The 19,598-nt window shown below is 41.4% G+C and overlaps 1 protein-coding gene across 2 annotated transcripts in view; it reads left to right on the forward strand.

Moving 5' to 3' along the window:
• SORCS2 (sortilin related VPS10 domain containing receptor 2) overlaps nucleotides 1-11,600 on the forward strand; it is a 1,340,427-nt gene extending 1,328,827 nt beyond the window's left edge. For both annotated transcript variants that reach the window (XM_073610686.1, XM_073610693.1), the window contains one exon: nucleotides 5,896-11,600. In XM_073610686.1, coding sequence (XP_073466787.1) covers nucleotides 5,896-5,919 — 24 coding nt within the window. In that variant the 3' untranslated portion in view covers nucleotides 5,920-11,600. The remainder of the gene's footprint in view (nucleotides 1-5,895) is intronic.
• The last annotated feature ends 7,998 nt before the right edge of the window (nucleotides 11,601-19,598 follow it).

A 19,598-nucleotide genomic window follows, 5' to 3' on the forward strand; every position in this document is an offset into this window, starting at 1 on the left:
GCCACCCCCCTTCTTTCAAGGGACCAAAAGTAATTGGACAATTGAATCAAAAGCAGTTTCATGGCCATGTGTGGGCTACTCCTTTGTTATTTCTTCATCAATTAAGCAGGTAAAAGGTCTGGAGTTGATTTGAAGTGTAGTCAGGGTCACCATCAAGTCAAGTGTCAGGGGCCCCGGGGCCCCGGGGACCGAGGGTCCCGCCCGGGCCAGAAGAAGGCAGGACCAGTAAAGGGGAGCCGTGCTGTGCATTACAGAAATGATTTCACAGCTTCTGCTGTTTTTGTGTCATTGAGCTCAGACATCGAGCTCTTTACTGCCACCTCTGGCTATTATGTGCATGTGCACCCCTCGTGTGATCTGTACTATACTTCTCAGCAACATGTCAGCTTTGTGAAAATGAGCGGGGACTAGGTAGGAAGTAGGGGTTGTGAGGGAAAGGGAGGGGGTTGTTTGTGTACAGGGTGGGGCCAGAGCCTTGTGTGTTTACAGGTTTGTGTATGTGAGGGGCTGCCATATATATACAGGTGTGTGTGGGGGGGCTGGCATATATACAGGTGTGTGTGGGGGGCTGACATATAAACAGGTGTGTAGGGGGGGCTGATGGCTGACATATATACAGGTGTGTGTGGGAGCTGGCATATACAGGTGTGTGGGGGCTAACATATATACAAGTGTGTGTGGGGGTGAGGCTGACATATATACAGGTGTGAGGGGGCTGACATATATACAGGACTGAGGGGGAGCTGAGTGCGTACAGGTGAGGTGGCCGGTGTGCGGAATCGGTAGGATGGCCGTGGACAAGCCCTGGGGAATGTTGGTGGTCAAGCTCGGGGGGGGGGCAGACCTAAAGCTGTGTAAGGGGCCCTGAGTGTGGTATTTGCATTTGGAATCCATTGCTGTGAACCTACATCATGCGTTTAAAGGAGCTGTCCATGCAAGTGAAACAGACCATTGTAAGGCTTCAAAAACAAATCCATCAGAGAGATAGCAGCAACATTAAGAGTGGCTAAATCAACAGTTTGGCACATTCTGAGGAAAGAAAAACGCACTGGTGAGCTAGAGCAACATAAAAAGGCCTGGACGTCAACAGAAGACAACAGTGGTGAATGATCGCAGGATCCTCTCTATGGTAAAAAAAAACCCATTCACAACATCCAGACAAGTTAAAGACACTCTCCAGGAGGTGGGCGTATCATTGTCAAAGTCTACAATCAAGAGAAGACTTCACGAGAGCAAATACAGAGGGTTCACTACAAGGTGCAAACCATTCATAAGCCTGAAGAATAGAAAAGCCAGATTAGACTTTGCCAAAAACATCTAAAAAAGCCAGACCAGTTCTGGAAAAGCATTCTTTGGATGGATGAAATTAAGATTAATCCATACCAGAATGACGGGAAGAAAAAAGTATGCAGAAGGCTTGGAACGGCTCATGATCCAAAGCACACAACGTCATCTGTAAAACATGGTGGGCCTCCATGTTTGATAGTGTGATAGCATGGGCATGAATGGCTTCCAGTGGCACTGGATCATTGGTGTTTATTGATGATGTGACAGAAGACATATTCAGCCAAATGCAGCAAAGTTGATTGGACGATGCTTCACAGTACAGATGGACAATGATCCAAAACACACCGCAAAAGCAACCCAGGAGCTTTTGAAGGAAAAAAAGTGGAATCTTCTGCAATGGCTGAGTCAATCACCTGATCTCAACCCAATTGAGCCCTCTCTTGCTCCTCCTGTGCCTCCTGGTCAGGACATCTCTGTGGGTTGTAAGAGAGCCCCATCCCCACCCGAGCCCAGGCCCAAGGTCACCCCCCCCAGACTGGGGAGCTCCATCAAAGGCCCCGACAGCCTAACACTTCATCTTCCACTCAAACAACTCCTCCTCAACTGGGCTGATCCTGGGTATTTAAGGAGGCCTGCCCCCTGCCAATCCAGATTGGTTGGGGCTCCTCAGAACACCACAGGCAGCTCCACCTCCCCCGCCCTCTCCACCTCTCTTTCCAGAAAACACCAGAACATTCAGAAAAGAGGTGGGAGGTCCTGTTGATGCTATCTGTGAGTCAGCCAGCACTACCCTGAGCCACTCCCAGCCTAGATCAAAACACACCCAGGCTTGGCTGCCAGCCAAGCCGGGAAGTTTTATCTACTCTCACAAATTCTTTTAGCACACTAGAGGGTGCTACAATAAAAGAAAGATAATTCCTCTAATGGAAAATAGGCAAAAACTCAGTTTTTTTTTACAGACCGATTTTTTACACAGATCTTTTGTAGAACAATCTACCTTACATGGATCAACATTCAATATGAATAAGCTGTCCCTCAGACCCCTATTCAATGTTTATGAGTACGGTAAATGTGACCAGACATGTAGCAATTTGAGATCAATTTAGGTGTGAGCGATCACAAACAAGAGATTTATCATCGATTAAGTATCAAACAATGCAACACACACACAGTATTGGTTTTACAATCAACTGAAAATATTGTTTGATGATCTGATCCGTTCTTTGTAAATATAAATGATCTATTAAAGTGCGAGTAAACTCCAATGCATGGCTTTGCGCCGTTCAAGAGAGCGCATTAGCTCTGAAGGAACAGCATACTGTGCTGATCCTTCAAAGTCCTGTGCCGTGATGTCATCATGACTCCAGCCACTCACACAGCCAGAAGGAAGAACTGGTGAAGATGGAAGGGCCCCCAGTGGAGGGTTTCGTTCTAAGGTAAGTTTCACATAATATGCTAGTATGCAATTCATACTAGCACATTATGGCTTTACCTTGCAGGTTTAAAAAAAAAAACAGCGGTTTACTACCACTTTAAAAACAAAGATTTAAAATATCGCTGTACTGACATAGTTTTTACAGCGACTCCACTTGAGCTGTCAGGTTTTTTTTTTTCGTTCAGCAGGTAGTGTGTACCAGGCTTTTGGCTATAAGTATAATATGTATGGAATTAGTATCCCTCTCCTACTCATAATATAAAACTACGGGTCAGTTGACTTATTAAAAACAAAGTACTCCCTTTTTGGCTGATATCCTATTTTATAGCTGCCATCCACCACAAAAAAAACAAAAACCCATTTCATTTGTTCAGCGAATGATAGATAAACACTCCAGACACCTGTATTATGGAGCTTATGTTTTTTGGTAGTGCAGGCAACTCTCCCCCATCGTCTTGTGGTTTATTTCCCTATCCCTTGTTCTGCAGTCCACTGATTTTATAATGATCCTGTTCATGCGCATATGCAGCATTGCATTAAAAAGCTGGTGCTTCCTTGACCCAAAGGTTTACATCTATGCAGCTGCAGTTGATGCGTTTTTCGTATACCAGACTCGAAAGGGGGAGGACCCCATGCTGTTTTTTCTTGATGAAAAAAAATGGGGGGAAAGCAGGTCCGGTATGGATTTTGAGGGGAACACCATGTTAAAATGAAAAAAATGGTGTGGGTCCCCCCCAAATCCATACCCAGATCCATACCCCGTTGTGATCTGCGAGCCGACGTGTCTCGCTCGATTCACAGTGCCGAGCTCCGTTCCCTGCGAGCGTTTCGACGTACGGGGACGGAGTTCAGCGCCAAATTTAAAAAGTAAAACACACAGTACAGATACAGTATACTGTAATCTTACAGATTACAGTACTGTATCAAATAATTACACATCCCCTTTTGTCCCTAGTGGTTTCTCCAGTGCCCTGCATGCAGTTTTATATTATAAAAACTGTTCTTTCTGCCTGGAAACTGGAGATTGTCCATAGCAACCAAAACTGTCCCTTTACATCAAAAGTGGTTTGCCATGATAAATTAGAATCACTTACAGAATTGAGCGATAGTGATTTGTGGGGAAATCCATCATCAAACACTAAAAAGTAATGACAGTGACAATTCTGCAACTGAGCAAATTTCAGTGTTTTTGATTTGATTATATTATTGAATAATTTTTATTATTATTATTATTATATTATTATTTGGTATAATTATTTATAGTTATTTATTATATTATAATTTATGATTTCATTTTTCAAAATTTATCATACCCGGGATGTCTACTAAACTCTGGTTTGGACAGATTTAAGTGAATTATTCCTAAGAATTACAGGCCTACAATATAAAACGCCAAATTTCCATGCAAAATAATTGTACCACTTTCAACACCTAAAATCTGAAATAATCATACCGCCAGGGAGGATAAACGCAGGCCAGCAGGTCAGGAAAGGGAGGGGACAAGCAAGCGCCCCCTCTGAAACATACCAGGCCACATGCCGTCAACATGGGGGAGGCAGCTTTGGGTCAGGGAGGCTCTGACAGCTGACTGCTGATGACTCATCGGTTGTTAAGGACACGGCAGCCGGCTTCCCGGCCCGCTCCTTAACAACCAGCTGTACACAGTTTGTTATGATTCCCCAACTCCTGTAATATCATTTGTCACATGGGGTTTCAAGGAAGTCCACATAAACACAGAGTGAGAGCGAGTGCCTATGCTGTCATCCTGGCAGAGGTGCTCTTCACATCTCAGCATTGCAAGGTACAGAGAATATGCAATGGATTGTGCATGTGCTAGTGATGTTACCAGGAAAAAAAAGGAGTACATGGTACAAAGTTGACTTTATTTCAGCTTTAAGACAGAGTATCTACACTGAGCCACTGACAGCTCCCTCTAGGACAGGGGTGACCAACCAGTGGCCCGTGGAGCCCTCTGATGTGGCCTGCGACCTCCTGCTCTGGGATGGCTGGTTGGCAAGCCTAGATCGTGGGTTCCCGACCCGCTATACCCGAGCATCAGTGTTGTGAATGAAGCCGGCGGTAGAGAAAGCAAGCGGCTGTGGAGCAGAGCCGCATAAGCCAATGCTTCCTGTATAGCACCGCCTCCTGTCACAGGCGGAGTGATACCAATTGCACTCTGCCTGGGACAGCAACAGCTGACGATACCTGAATGGAAGACTGTTATTAAAGGTAAGTTTAATACTACAATCACAGTGTGTATATATGGGCATATCTGTTCTGTAGTGGTTACCGGGCTGCCTTCAAACCGATCTGCAGGTGCAATGAGCCATAGACTTCTGTTATCACCTGCGGGTTTGGTCCCGCTACACCTGCAGGATATAATAGAAGTCTATGGCAAAGTGCAGCTAACCTGCAGGAAATCCACAGGTGCACTGCTCTGCACCCGCAGTGTGGGTAAAAGGCAGCGCATCAGTGTGAAAGGAGCCTTAGGACCCTTTCACGCGATCGGTCCGACCCAATCAGACCCTCCATTCATATCTATGGAGCAGCAATTGTGTCCGTTTACACCCGCCTACCTCCAATCCGATCCGCTAACAAAAAAAAACAGAAGGGGATCTGTCCCATTCCATCTGGGGGGATCGGATTGGAGAGCCCAATAAGTAGAGTGGACTGTGTCACTGTGTCCGTGTCCGCTCTGCATATGCGGAGTGGACACAGACCTGTCATCCACCTACTCCGCTCATTGTGGCCCCCGACTGGTTACCAAGTCGCTTAAGTGGCCCTCGCTCTTCAAAAGGTTGGGCACCCCTACTCTAGTAGCTATTCTGTGAATTTCTATATTCACTGCAAGTAAATTGCATAGCAAAGTTGTAAAGGAAAGCACTGAACTAACATCAGAAAATACTTTCTCACTAGACATACACTGTACTGGTCAAGGGAACAGAAAACGGATATATTGTCCAGAATATTACAATCCATATAAACGGTCAGACAACTGCCAAAAACTGAAATATTAGTAATTGGTGGAAAGGGACTATTCTCTTCCTTCTAAATGCATCTCTTCAAATAAGAGTTTACCTTTTTTACCACTCCAAAAAAATGACTGTCACAAAATAGAGTGAGAACGATGTGGTTGATAGACATAATGATTTCTCTCTCTTCTTTATTCACAGGTAATCACTCAGGAGTGGTTTTAAGTATCAACTCTAGAGAAATGCACAATTATCTTGTTAGCTGATGTTTACAGAAGGAGACAAACATTGTACAGACTCTTCTCTAAATTGTAATATTGTTCCCTGGTGAACGGCCAGCTTGGGAATACTCGGACTGTAACAGCAATCGGAGAAGTTTGTTTCTAACCTGTCCTGAAGATACGTATTGTCCGCTACTACAGGAGAGCGATCCAACCGCTGATGTGTATTAAAGACTCGTTTTCATACAAGCAGCAGTTGTTACATCTCATATTCAAGTAGTAGCCAATTTGTAACCCAAGACACAACTTTTGTGTTCTATTCATATTATGTGTACACTTTATTACATTTTCATTTTATCTAGAGATATTTTTTCCAAAATTCAAGTTTACTTTAGAATAATGGAATTTCCATCGTTTGACTGGAAGGCGGTTGGAAGGAATGTGCCCTGGAAAAGAGAGGAAGATCCGGAACTTGTACTTAGTGCATATGGCCCTTTTGTGAGCTTAGCCATTGTACAGGAATCATGGTCATTAATCAACAGATTGGCTGACCACTTTTATACACCCCAGACTGATTCCATTAATTACATTTCTGGGCTTGCTAAAAGTATTTTACTTAAAACGGAACTTTACCCATAAACAACTTGATAAAAATGTTCTTTAGCAAGGAACATACATTCCACATTAACAATTATGCTACCAAAATGAGTGTGTGCTGTAAATTGTCTCCAGCATCGCTCCTGTTTCTTCTTGCCAGAGGCTGCCATTTTGCTGAAGCCCAGAGCCCCTGAACAGCAGTAAATCATAAAGTGGAACTAAATCCATCGATTTAATGGTTTCAAAAAACAGGTACATTCCTGTAGTGCTGAAATTGCTAACTTCACATTTGCTTGTGCTCTCAACCAAACCATCAAATGGCTGGTGTCATAACTGATCATATGTGCAAAACCATGGTAGTTTGCAGATCAAACAGAAGCAGCTTCCTTGGCTGAAAAGGATAGGAGGGTTTAATTCCGCTTTAAGGCTGTCAGCAGATTGGCCTCTTCAAACTCAGCAGTGCCTAAAAATAGAGAGCAACTGAGCATGTGCAGAGGAGGGTGAGACAGTGTATTACTGGATTTTAAACAGTATAGACACTTTTTTTAAAGGTTTACATAGCTATACCTGCAAAAGGGGCCTGAGGTCATCTAGCAGGACCTCATTTTCTGACTAAAGTTCCATTTTAACAGCAGCAGGTCATGAAAGGATTGATCAATGGTGGAGCTTAATGTTTCCAGACTTTACTTTTACATTAAGTAATGATATTGGTTTATATGTTTTTCTTTTAACTTTTTCAGTTAACTGTTTGTCCTAATTATTGGCATCAAAGCAAGGAAATCAATCCAGTATTTTTGTTTTTTCAAACAAGAATGCTTCATATAAAAGCTACTTAACATTTACAGGAAAACAATGCAAGACATACAGAGTGCTGCAAATAAATCCAGAACTGGTTTAGAGGCACTCACGGGTCTTGCAGAGGAGAAAGATTAAAAACAGCAGTGTTTTATTGTCAACGTTTTGATGAAGCTCAGTGCTACACATATGCATACATGTCCATGCTATCTAGTCTGTATGCAAATGGATATATTAAAAGTCATTGAGCTTCTGTTATAGCTGGTCCCCAATTTCCTTATTTAACAGGATTTCCCTTCACCATGAGACAACACTAAAATTGCACTACAAGAGAGATGAACTGCCAAGGTTAAAAAAAAATTTCCTCCTAAACTTTTTAATAAGGACATTGTAGGCCAGATATAACAGAAGTTACATAACTGTTAATGTATTTCTATTGTATCCAGATAGTATTTGCATGCATATATATGCATATTTACTCTGTATACCGTTTACTGTTTTCCTAGAACTGTAGTTTGTATAAGCAGCATTCTTACTTACTAAATGCACATTAATGTACTACTGGGTTAGTTTCCTTGCTTTAATGCAAATAATTAAGACAGCAGTTAACCGACAAAAAAAAGATACAAACAAAACATTATATTAAAATGAAATTCTGGCCAAACATTGAAAACACCAATTGTCCAGTAATTTTGATTAGTTTTGGATAGTGAGGTAGTTTAAAAACCAGTGAGATAAAATCCTGACAGGGGGTTTAACTTTGCCTCACTCTAGCTGGTGTTTGTGGGTTGTGATAATTATGAACTGCCTCCTTCACACTTACGCATTGTGGTAATAAGAATGGCACCCCTATGCACAAGTACAGTAAGTGCCAACATACCTGCACTGTAGCGCACATAAATTGTGGTGCATGCCAATAAAAAATGGTACTCGTCAGTTTTTTAACCATTGCTGTGCGTTAACAGCCCATTCAAAATTAATAGGCTACTTTATTGCATTAATTTTCATGCAGTATTGATCTGCAACTGTGACTAATAATTGGAGCAGCATAAAGTTTCTAATATTCTTAGTGTGCTATCATCCCAAAATGACATCAAAAGAAGGAAATGTAGAAAAGGGAACTTTAAATATAGCAATATACACATCTTGAAGAGGAAAATAAATGTAAAACGACTACGTTTTATTAAAACATAGAATAATATACATCAAATTGATCTGATTGCTATACATACCTCACAGTTTTATAAGTGTGAACAGCATGAGAATGGCCACCTCAATTATAGATACTAAGATATATTATAATCACAGGTCGATGCTTTTTGCGAATTTCCTCTGCTTCTTCGGGACCACAGTGATAGATGATTGTAGTTATACAATACATTCTGGTCTTCACACTTTTAAATAACATATTCAAATTACAATTTTCCAAAATAAACCCTAAAAAAAGGGCATTAAAGTGACCTCAAAAAGGTACTGCTTTCAAATAGGACACTTCCCATTTGACCATGGATCTTAAACACTGGATCACTGCGTATCAAAGATGGAGTGGCCACCCGTTGGCCCTTCTATAAAGGCTGCCAGATGGAAATGCATTTCCATCTGCTATGTTCTAAGTACCCTTTTATACAATTTCTTCTAAAGATCTGCAACTGCGTGTAAAAGAGACCTACAAATCTTTATTGGGGCAGCTCTGTAGTCCTTGGAAACATGAAATTGGAGTAAGAGCAAAACATATTTACCTGTATAGTCTCTGCTAGTAAGACAATGGTAATTTTCTGCTCACAACAAATGAAATAGTATAGCAGGATTTTTTTACATGATGATAAATACATTGCTATAGATTGTAGCCCAAACAAAAGAACCATCCATTGATAATTTACTGAGTTTTTCACTTTTTCTATAGACACTTTACGGAATCTACATATGAAATGGAGCCAGACAGCACAGCTGTTGCCTGCCTTTGCTGAGGCTCCTATTAGGCTGGGGGGGTCACAATTGTCTGAGCCAGCACCAGTTCCAGGGCAGAAGATATTGGGGCACCTCTCCTCTGACAGGTTCTGTTAAAGTAGACCTTTCCTTAGAGCAATATGGGGCTGTCATTGCTTTCTGATAAAGCGGGTTACCTGGCTCTTATGCTAATCTCAATAATAACCTAAAAAATCTGAATAATGATTAATCTGAGTAATAATAATAAGCGAAGGAGATGAGGTAATGTGTATGTTAAACTTGGCTCCTATATTTTATACAGCTGATCCATTTCTTTTAACCTCCCTGGCGGTATGATTATTTCTGATTTTAGGTGCTGAAAGCGGTACAATTATTTTGCATGGAAATTTGGCGTTTTATATTGTAGGCCTGTAATTCTTAACAATAACACACTTAAATCTGTCCAAACAAGAGTCTAGTAGATATCCCGGGTATGATAAAGTTTGAAACACAAAAACATAAATTATAATATAATTAAAAAAAAAATAATAATTAAAAAAAATAAAAATAAATAGTAATAAAATAAATTTCCACACGATTCACTATCGCTCAATTCTGCAAGTGTTCTAATTTACTATCGATGTTTTCTAGCTGGTCTAAAGCCATTTTTGACGTAAAGGGACACTTTTTGGTTGCTATGGACAATCTCCAGTTTCCAGGCAGAAAGAACAGTATATGCAATATAAAACTGCATGCAGGGCATGGGCCAGAGCACTGGGGACAAAAGGGATGTGAAATGATGTCATACAGTACTGTAATCTGTAAGATTACAGTACTGTATGTGTTATGCTTTTTACATTTTTTGAATTTGCCGCCAGGCTCCGCCCCCGTTCGTCGCGCCGCTCGCAGGGAACGGAGCCTGGCACGGAGAGGCTTCGGAGGAGGACGGAGCCCTCGGACACTGCGGGGGACATCGCAGGATCCCGGGGACAAGGTAAGTAAAGCCGCCCCAGGATCCTGCAATGCGATCCCGAGTGTGGCTCGGGGTTACCGCTAATGGTACTGAATTTTAACCCCGAGCCACACTCGGGAATACCGCCAGGGAGGCTACATACTTTGTCCCAAAAAGGCAAGTTTCCATCAGACTGCGCCTTCAACTCTTTATATTACTGGCGAGTGACAGCCCCATAGAGGTCTGTGAGCAGGTCTCTATTTTTTTAGATTTGGATAGAGTAGTGAAGCTTTACCACCACTGCCATGTTTTAATTGCTGTCTGCGTCCCGGTTAGTGAGATTTACTCTGATTTTCTGGATCGCCATTATTACTGGGAATGAAAGTGAGGGTAAATAAAACATTTTGATTTGTCAGCAGAACAGGAATAAAGGAGAAATCTTCCATTGGAGACACTTGGTCCAGGGACAGCTATCTAATGCTGCATACACACGGTCCGAATTTCCATCAAAAAAAGTGTGATGGGAGCTTTTGGTCGGATATTCCGACCGTGTGTATGCTCCATCCAACTTTTTCTGTCTGAATTTGCACCAGCAAAAGATTGAGAGCTGGTTCTCCATTTTTCCGATGGAAAAAGTTCTTGATGGAAATTCCGTTCGTCTGTATGCAATTCTGACGCGCAAAAAAACACGCATGCTCGGAAAAAATTTGCCGCATGCTCGGAAGCATTGAACTTCATTTTCTCGGCTCGTCGTAGTGTTGTACATCATCATGACGGTCGAAAATTCAGAGAACTTTTGTGTGACTGTGTGTATGCAAGGCAAGCCTGAGCGGAATTCCTTCGGAAAAACCATCCAAGATTTTTCCGACGGAAATTCCGCTCATGTGTAAGGGGCATTAAAGGAGATTTCCCTAAACATCCCCTCACTGCCTTTTGAGTCTGCAGGACAGGAAATGAGGGGAAATCTCACTAAGGGCTCATGCACGCGTCAGGAAAAAGCAGCACTAAAAACACGCTTTTAGATGCATATTGTGAATAGCGTTAAGCCATGTTTTTCTATGTTTTCCACGTTTTTTACAGTAAAAACACTCCATAAAATCTAAAAACGTCAAATGCAGCTAAAAGCTTGTTACAGCATTAAGCCACGTTTTGCTGCGTTTTTACAGCCAAACAGACTCTGCTTCTAGACACGCAGGCAGTCGTGTTTTTTTTTATTTATTTTTTTTACTGCCCCTAAATGCTTATAAAATAAAAAACCCAGAAAAGGGTTAACGCTGCGCTAGAAAAGTGTATATTAAAAAGTGAGTTATAAAAGCCACCAGCACTAAAAGTCTAATACTAAACTCCAATACATTAAAAAAACAAAACAAGTGCAGCGCTGAAAATAAATATGAGTTGTATATCATATTAAAAATAACCATAAGGAGTGATTGACCCACCAAAGAAATAAATGAAGAAAAATATAAAAAATAGAAAAAAGATAAAAAACAAGTCTCCCATAGAAGACAAAGATAGATATCTCACCATATACGGTATATGGTGAGATATCTATCTTTGTCTTCTATGGGAGACTTGTTTTTTTATCTTTTTTCTATTTTTTATATTTTTCTTCATTTATTTCTTTGGTGGGTCAATCACTCCTCATGGTTATTTTTAGTATGATATACAACTCATATTTATTTTCAGCGCTGCACTTGTTTTGTTCCCTAAATGCTTATGCCTCCAAACTCCTCTGAAGGTTTATGTGTGCATAGACACATTGGCTAACATGGAAAAGAGTTCAGAGGCAGTAAAAAAATAAATAAATATACCAGACACCCCTAAAAGCAGCTGCAAAAACGTCCTGTGTGCATGAGCCCTAAAAATGTCCGTGCTTTTAACCCTCCCCTCCTCAACTGCTATTCAAAATGGAAAAAAAAAACAAGTTTTTTTAGTCTTTAGATATACTATTCTTTAAGGCAGTGTGGTTGATTTGATAAGGAGTAGAGACCATTTACTTTTAAAAGCTTAGAAAATAAAAGAAAGCTATGTTCGTCTCTATCTACAAATATGCAAGCAAAAATTGTGTTTTTTTTAAATCATTATTATTCATTCACCCAGTTTTTGGTATTTACATTGAATACAGCTTTACCTGATTTATTGTCATTCATTTAGCACAGTGGACATTTATTTTTCTAAGTGAACAGCCTCTACTTTAAAAAAAACAATCCGTCCCTCCTGTAAATTTCTCAGACCTGAACAGTTAATTGGTTGCATGGTACTGTTTTACCACTGTGTGTTGTTTTGTCATTAAATTCACTCCACCCTTTAAAAGACTGGCATTTCAGTGCGGATTCAGGGGACAATTTGAGAGATATATGTGCGGGTTTCTGCACAGATGTCTATTGAAATCGCTCCTGAAGTCGCCAAAAGTAGTGCAGAAACTACTTTTGGGAATTGGTGAGACTTTGCGGATGGTGCCGTTGAGGACAATAGGCTCTGATTTGGCATGCGATTTAACATGTCAAATTGGCCCAATGTGAACCGGGGCTGTAGGTATGATGGTAAAATGTCCACAGACTATTGACCATACAGTGTATATGTGGAGACCATAGTGGAATTGTCCTACTTCTAGCTAACATGCTTTCCTCTTTATTACACAATTATTGTCTTCCTCCCGGTGTGTGTCCTGCAGGCCAGTGATCATCAACCCTGTCCTCAGGACCCACTAACAGGCCAGGTTTGCAAGATAACTGAAATACATCACAGGTGATATCATTTGCTGCTCAGTGATTGCAGTATTCTAGTCTGCATCTCCCCAAGGTAATACATAAAACCTGGCCTGTTAGTGGGTCCTGAGGACAGGGTTGATGACCACTGCTGCAGACTACTAAATCCAATTTGCAATACAGACTAAATAGCTGCAATTGGTGTGATGGCCAGGCATCTATGAACTAGGAGCTCACTATAGGGTGATCATGATGCGCAACTACAAACTACAGAAGTGCTCCCTTTTTATTGTAGTATAAAAAATGCCAACTGTTCTCACATTAGAGAGAGGGGGGAAAAGGGTTTTGACTGTCTATATGCCAGCTCCTAGAAGTGCAGGTCTCACACTGCCTTGTCTTAGTCAAATAAAGTCCAAATTTTGCAAGTGCAGTTGCACTCAATTTCACTCTTTATGGTTGTGTTAGATGTGCTTAATGGTGCTTTTTGTGAAAAAGCACCATATGTCCTATTCTTCTGCATTTTGCTTTTTCCTGTATAGAAATCAATGGAAAAGCAGTCTGAAAGCATCACATTGGCATAATGAATGCAGCTCAAATGCGTCCTGCAGGCCATTTAAACAAATAGAGGTGCATTTTTAACATGCGTTGATGCATGTTGATACACATTACATTGCCTCTACCCATTGTTTACAATCATTATTGACAATAAATTAGAAACCTATTAGAATTCAATGAGGTGACCTCCAAAACACATTTGTGCATTAACACACATGGGGGGTTAGTTACGAAAGGCAAATCCACTTTGCACTACAAGTGCACTGAAAGTGCACTTGAGAGTGCAGTCGCTGTAAATCTAAGGGGTAGATCTGAAGTGAGAGGAAGCTCTGCTGATTGTATCATCCAATCATATACAAGCTAAAATGCAGTTTTCTATTTTCCTTGCATGTCCCCCTCAGATCTACAGCGACTGCACTTGAAAATGCACTTTAAGTGCACTTGTAGTGCAAAGTGGATTTGCCTTTAGTAAATAACCCCGACTGTAATGAGCAGGCATAGCTGTGGAGTAGTTCTTAGGTCTTTTTGAGACGGGTGGTCGGGGGGCGGGTTGGTAAAAACAAGCAGCTGAGCCTCCAGTGGCCCACCTGAACTGTAAACTAATAGCCAGAAGGGACTGAAAACATGCCATGGCTGCAATGCTTTCCTTTTAAGTTAGGCTGCAGAGTTTAACAAGTGGCACATCTATCCATTGTAAATGTAACTGTGACCTATTTATCAGTAGGTTTTGGATTCTGAGAGTCTTGTATCCCTGGAAACACATCTGCACATTTTCTGCATGTATTTGCAATATTCGTATCACTACAATTATGTTTTTAACAATAATCATAGACCTTTGATCAGTGGCACAGAAATGATCACTGCTGTCACATTTACTGGGCAGTACTGCCATACGAAAGACCATTCAACTGGATGGGGGGCACCCCGCAACTGTGTATGAATGCACGTAGTTGCGGAGCGCTGGTGCTGGACTTAAAGGGTTAAAACAGGCAGTAAGGAGGCAATGTAACTCCTAATTGCCAAACTGAAGACTGATCCAACGTGAATCCCTCTTCAAAGGGTAACGCAATTGTAAAAGAGGCCTCAAAGTCCCCCGATGTGTTACTTGCAGTCTGGGAGCGTGTTTACCACAATGCCTCACATGCCAAGTATGGATGAGCAAAGTAATTTCAGTGAAATTGATTTTGCCACAAATCTAACGATTCCCACACCTAAGCAAAAATTCTCAATTTTGCTTATTCAACTGCTTAGATGAAATTTTCTTCAATATTTCACCTAATCAACAGAAGAAACAGGAAGGATGTATTGAGGGTAGTTTGGTTTATCTCATTTTTGAGAATGAATGGCACCCAAACAAGCTGCCCTATGAGCTTTTGTTGTGCAAAAGAAGCTCCTTCCTTGAGCTTCGCACAATTTTTTGAGGCCTGTATTATCATGATCCCCACAGGTTTTTGTCGTGTGACAATCGTGGAAAAATCACGCATTTGGGTGCCAGTAAGAATGAATGCATTATGCGTTTTTCCTCTATTTTAGTGCGATTTGGAATCTGTATAATTATGATTCTGATTACAAATTGCTTGGTGTGAATGGGGCCTAATATTAAGTAGCACCATGAAAAACAGGCTAAAAAATCCTTGTTGGCCACTACTGCCGGGAAATAGGTGCCGTGGTTAAATAAAAGGCCATCTGTAATGTAAATGTGGCATTACCCAGAAATCCTTTCTTACTGTGGATAGAGATTCCAAGAAAGCATTGTCTTAAAGCAGGGGTGTCAAACTCAGTTTCATCATGGGCCACATCAGTAAAATGGTTGCCCTCAAAGGGCTGGTTGTATTGGGGGTGTGCTACTTGCATAAATCAGGAGCGCATTATGTATAGAGTACAGAGTTCTGGAGTGCACTACGTAGTGGGTGCAGAGTTCAGGAGTGCACTAAGTAGAGGGTACAGAGTTCAGGAGTGCACTACATAGAGGGTGCAGAATTCAGGAGTGCACTACGTAGTGGGTTCAGAGTTCAGGAGTGCACTACGCAGTGGGTTCAGAGTTCAGGAGTGCACTACCTAGTGGGTGCAGAGTTCAGGAGGTCACTAAGTAGAGATTTCAGAGTTCAGGAGTGCACTACGTAGGGGGTGCAGAGTTCAGGAGTGCACTAAGCAAAGGATACAGAGTTCAGGAGTGCACTAAGTAGTGGGTGCAGAGTTCAGGAGTGCACTACATAGAGGATGCAGAGTTCAGGAGTGCACTACGTAGAGGATACAGAGTTCAGGAGTGCACTACGTAGAGGGTGCAGAGTTCAGGAGTGCACTACATAGAGGGTGCAGAGTTCAGGAGTGCACTATGTAGAAGATACAGAGTTCAGGAGTGCACTACGTAGAGGGTGCAGAGTTCAGGAGTGCACTACATAGAGGGTGCAGAGTTCAGGAGTACACTACATAGAGGGTGCAGAGTTCAGGAGTACACTAAGTAGAGGGTGCAGAGTTCAGGAGTACACTACGTAGAGCAGGGGGTCTCAAAATGGTGGCCCTCCAGCTGTTGCGAAACTACAAGTCCCACGAGGCATTGCAAGGCTGACAGTTACAAGCATGTCTTCCACAGGCAAAGGCATGATGGAACTTGTAATTTTACAACAGCTGGAGGGCGCCGCCAGTTTGACGCCCCTGACACAGAGGTTGCAGAGTTCAGGAGTGCACTACGTAGAGGGTGCAGAATTCAGGAATGCACAACATAGAGGGTGCAGAGCTCAGGAGTGCACTATGTAGAAGGTGCAGAGTTCAGGGGTGTGCTGTGTACAGAGTGCAGGGTTTAGGGGTTCTGCCATATTATGGCTGTAAAACTCAGTGCAAGGGCCACATGACAAGGCCTGGAGGGCCAGATTCGGCCCGTGGGCCTTGTGTCTGACATTTGTATCTTAAAGTCTCTATATGCTTACCTTTGTGCTTTTATGTCACTGAAAAAGATACGTTTTCTGCACTGCCATTATTTTCAATAATTTTTATTGAAGAATTCAAAGTATAAGAAGAGTAACAATAGGTGGGAAAAGCATTTAAAAGGCCTGTACGGCCAATAAACAGAAGGATAACAATACAGCTCGTGTAGGCATCAATGAAGTCAATGGAGCATGTGCAATAAAAATGGAGGGTTATTGCATTCCATAAGAGTAAGTGGCACCATGGCCTGTACTACACAAAGAACCATAATCCATATATATTGGTCAAACAGAGTATACACTGGACTGTCATTATAAATTGCCCAATACAAATGCAAAGATTAGATCATTCAGCAACACCTCAAGTATTCCATAAATTACCATTGTCTTATTATATGAGTGAACTAATGTCTCCTATACATTCCAGTAGTATAAAGCTCCTGCTGTTATAAGGTTTAATGAAAGCAGTTGGGAATGTTTAATAAGAAGTTGTGTACGCTTATATGAAGAGTTCTTGAATTCCAGGTCTACTTACCTTGATGATGATATTATTTTCTGCTCATTTCCCATGTAACACTTTGCCTCAAATGATCATTTCCGTTCAGTCTCAAATGTTTTATAGCACAGTAAAACTTTTTATGAAAAATATGGCGATTATTTGTTCTGTTTACTTGCAAGTGTTTCTATGTATGGGAGGATGGTAAACTTTCTCTAAATTATTCTGAAATAAAAGGTGGAAGTAAGGAATTTTATCAACGTGTTTCCTTGGCTTGCTTTATCCGCTCAAAAACGAAATACCTTCCTTATATTGGGCCAGAGTAAAGGGGGGGTTATTTGTGCACCCAAAAATGAATGAAATACTGAATACGGGATCCTGGCACTGAAGCGTGTGAGTTTCCATCACTATCTGCTGCGGATATTAAAGAAGTCCTACTCTCTGTTTTATGATTTACGTCCTATTATACAGAATATATTGGTGCTTTCTCATTTTGTAAAGCAGGCCAAACTAGTATTTTTTGAGCCACAAAATGCAAAATGTTCTCTGAATGACACCCTTGCAGAGTATCAGATCTCCAGATCAGATCAACACAGGGCATGAAAGCAAATGAAGATAACTGGAGTGGTGGTGTCTATACAGTGATTTCCAGATTCCATACCAGCCATTCCATACCAGTGATTTCCAGATTCCATACCAGTACTGATAGCTAAAGTACATCAAATTTTTTGTATTTTTTTGTAAAGGGGAAGAAAGGGTTGGGACCTCTGCCAAGTTTTTATTGTCAGATGTAGAAGAAAGGTGTGGGGTGGTACTGGATCTGTTAACCACCTCCAGTTCTGACATTTCTCTCATACATGTAAAAATCAGCATTCTTTTGCTAGAAAATTAGTTAGAACCCCCAAACATTATATATAGTTTTTAAGCAGAGGCCCTGGAGAAAAAACATGGTTGTTGCAATTTTTTTACGCCACACAATATTCATGCAGTGGTTTATCAAATGCAAATTTTAGGAAAATATACAATTTTATTAAATTTAGTGCACACAAACACAGTATAATACTACATTTTTAGGCAAAATATAAAAGATGATGTTACGCTGAGTAAATACATACCTGTTACAGTTTAAAACTTCGCCAGCCCGTGAAATGGCAACAAGCCTAAAAATCTCTATAGATGTTTTCTTAACCACTTGACCTCCGGAAGGTTTTACCCCCTTCCTGACCAGGCCATTTTTTGCGATACGGCACTGTGTTACTTTGACTGACAATTGCGCGGTTGTGCATTGCTGTACCCAAATAACATTTTTGTACTTTTTTCCCACAAATAGAGCTTCCTTTTGGTGGTATTTTATTACCTCTGGGGTTTTTATTTTTTGCGCTATAAACAAAAAAAGGTGGACAATTTAAAAAGAAAAATCTGCTATTAACAGACCCAAAAAAATGTAAAAAATCAAATGTCTTCATCAATTTAGGCCAATATGTATTCTGCTACATATTTTTGGTAAAAAAATCCCAATAAGCGTATATTGATTGGTTTGCGCAAAAGTTATAGTGTCTGCAAACTATGGGATATTTTTATTTATTTTTTTACTAGTAATGGTGGCGACCAGCGACTTATAACGGACTGCGATATTGCGGTGGACAAATCGGACACCTAACTGACAGGGAAGGGATTAACATCAGGGGCGACCAAAGGGTTAAATGTGTGCCAAGGTTGTGCTTACTCACTGTGGGGAAGGTGTTTTGACTAGGGGAAGGCAAAGATCCACGTTCCTGTTTAGCAGAAACACACTCTGACAGAACGACAATCTGCCTTGTTTATATAGGCAGACTGTCATTCTGCCTGTGTCCAGTTTAATCAGCGGGTGCCGGTGGACATCAAGACCGCGGTACCCGCCGCTGGGCACCTGTAGTGTATGATCACGTACTAGGTATGTGATCTGGCGCAGAGCGGCCTCCCTGCTGCGGTAAATGTACGGTGGGCTCTCCACAAGTGGTTAAAAGCCTTTACAGGTTACCAGTTTAGGGTTACACAGGAGGTCTGGTGCTAGAATTATTGCTCTCACTCTGACATGCAATACCTCACATACCTGTGGTGTGATCAGAGTTTACATTCTGTATGCGTATGTGCATGTTTGCATTTGCGCATGAGCACAGAGAGATTTGGCATTTTACTTTTTTTATTATTATTTTATCTAGAAAAAAATTTTTGACACTGTACTTTTTTTTTTATTTAACTTTATTGCTATCACAAGGGATATCATGGGCTGTGACAGATCCTCTTCATGGAGAGATCCGGGATCTATTAGACCCCAGATCTCTCCTCTGCCCTCCAAAACATCTGATCAAATCGAGATCAGTTTGATAAGATGCTTTACAAGCCGTTAACAGCTTGTAAACAAACAGATCAAAGTGACAAAATCCTCGTCGCTTCCTGTTTCTGACAACACAGAGGGGAGTTTTGTGTTGGACATTGATTTTGATTGGTCGCATCGTTTCCACGCCCCCCCCCCCCCCCCCCCCGGTGGGATGAGAGAGCCTGGTAAAAGCAGCAGGTAGGGGCTTGGAGGGGGGACCTCCTTCTGCCTCCTGCAAAAGTGATCGAGCAGCTGTTCAGCGGCTCCAATCAACTTTACATTGTAGGGAATCGCCAGCTCTAAATATGATATCACAATCATTGCTCTGGCTGCAATGACGTACAAAGATATCGCCTCTCCCGTCCAAGGAC

This window comes from Aquarana catesbeiana, linkage group LG01 (assembly GCF_042186555.1).
Source record: "Aquarana catesbeiana isolate 2022-GZ linkage group LG01, ASM4218655v1, whole genome shotgun sequence".
NCBI lineage: Eukaryota > Metazoa > Chordata > Amphibia > Anura > Ranidae > Aquarana > Aquarana catesbeiana.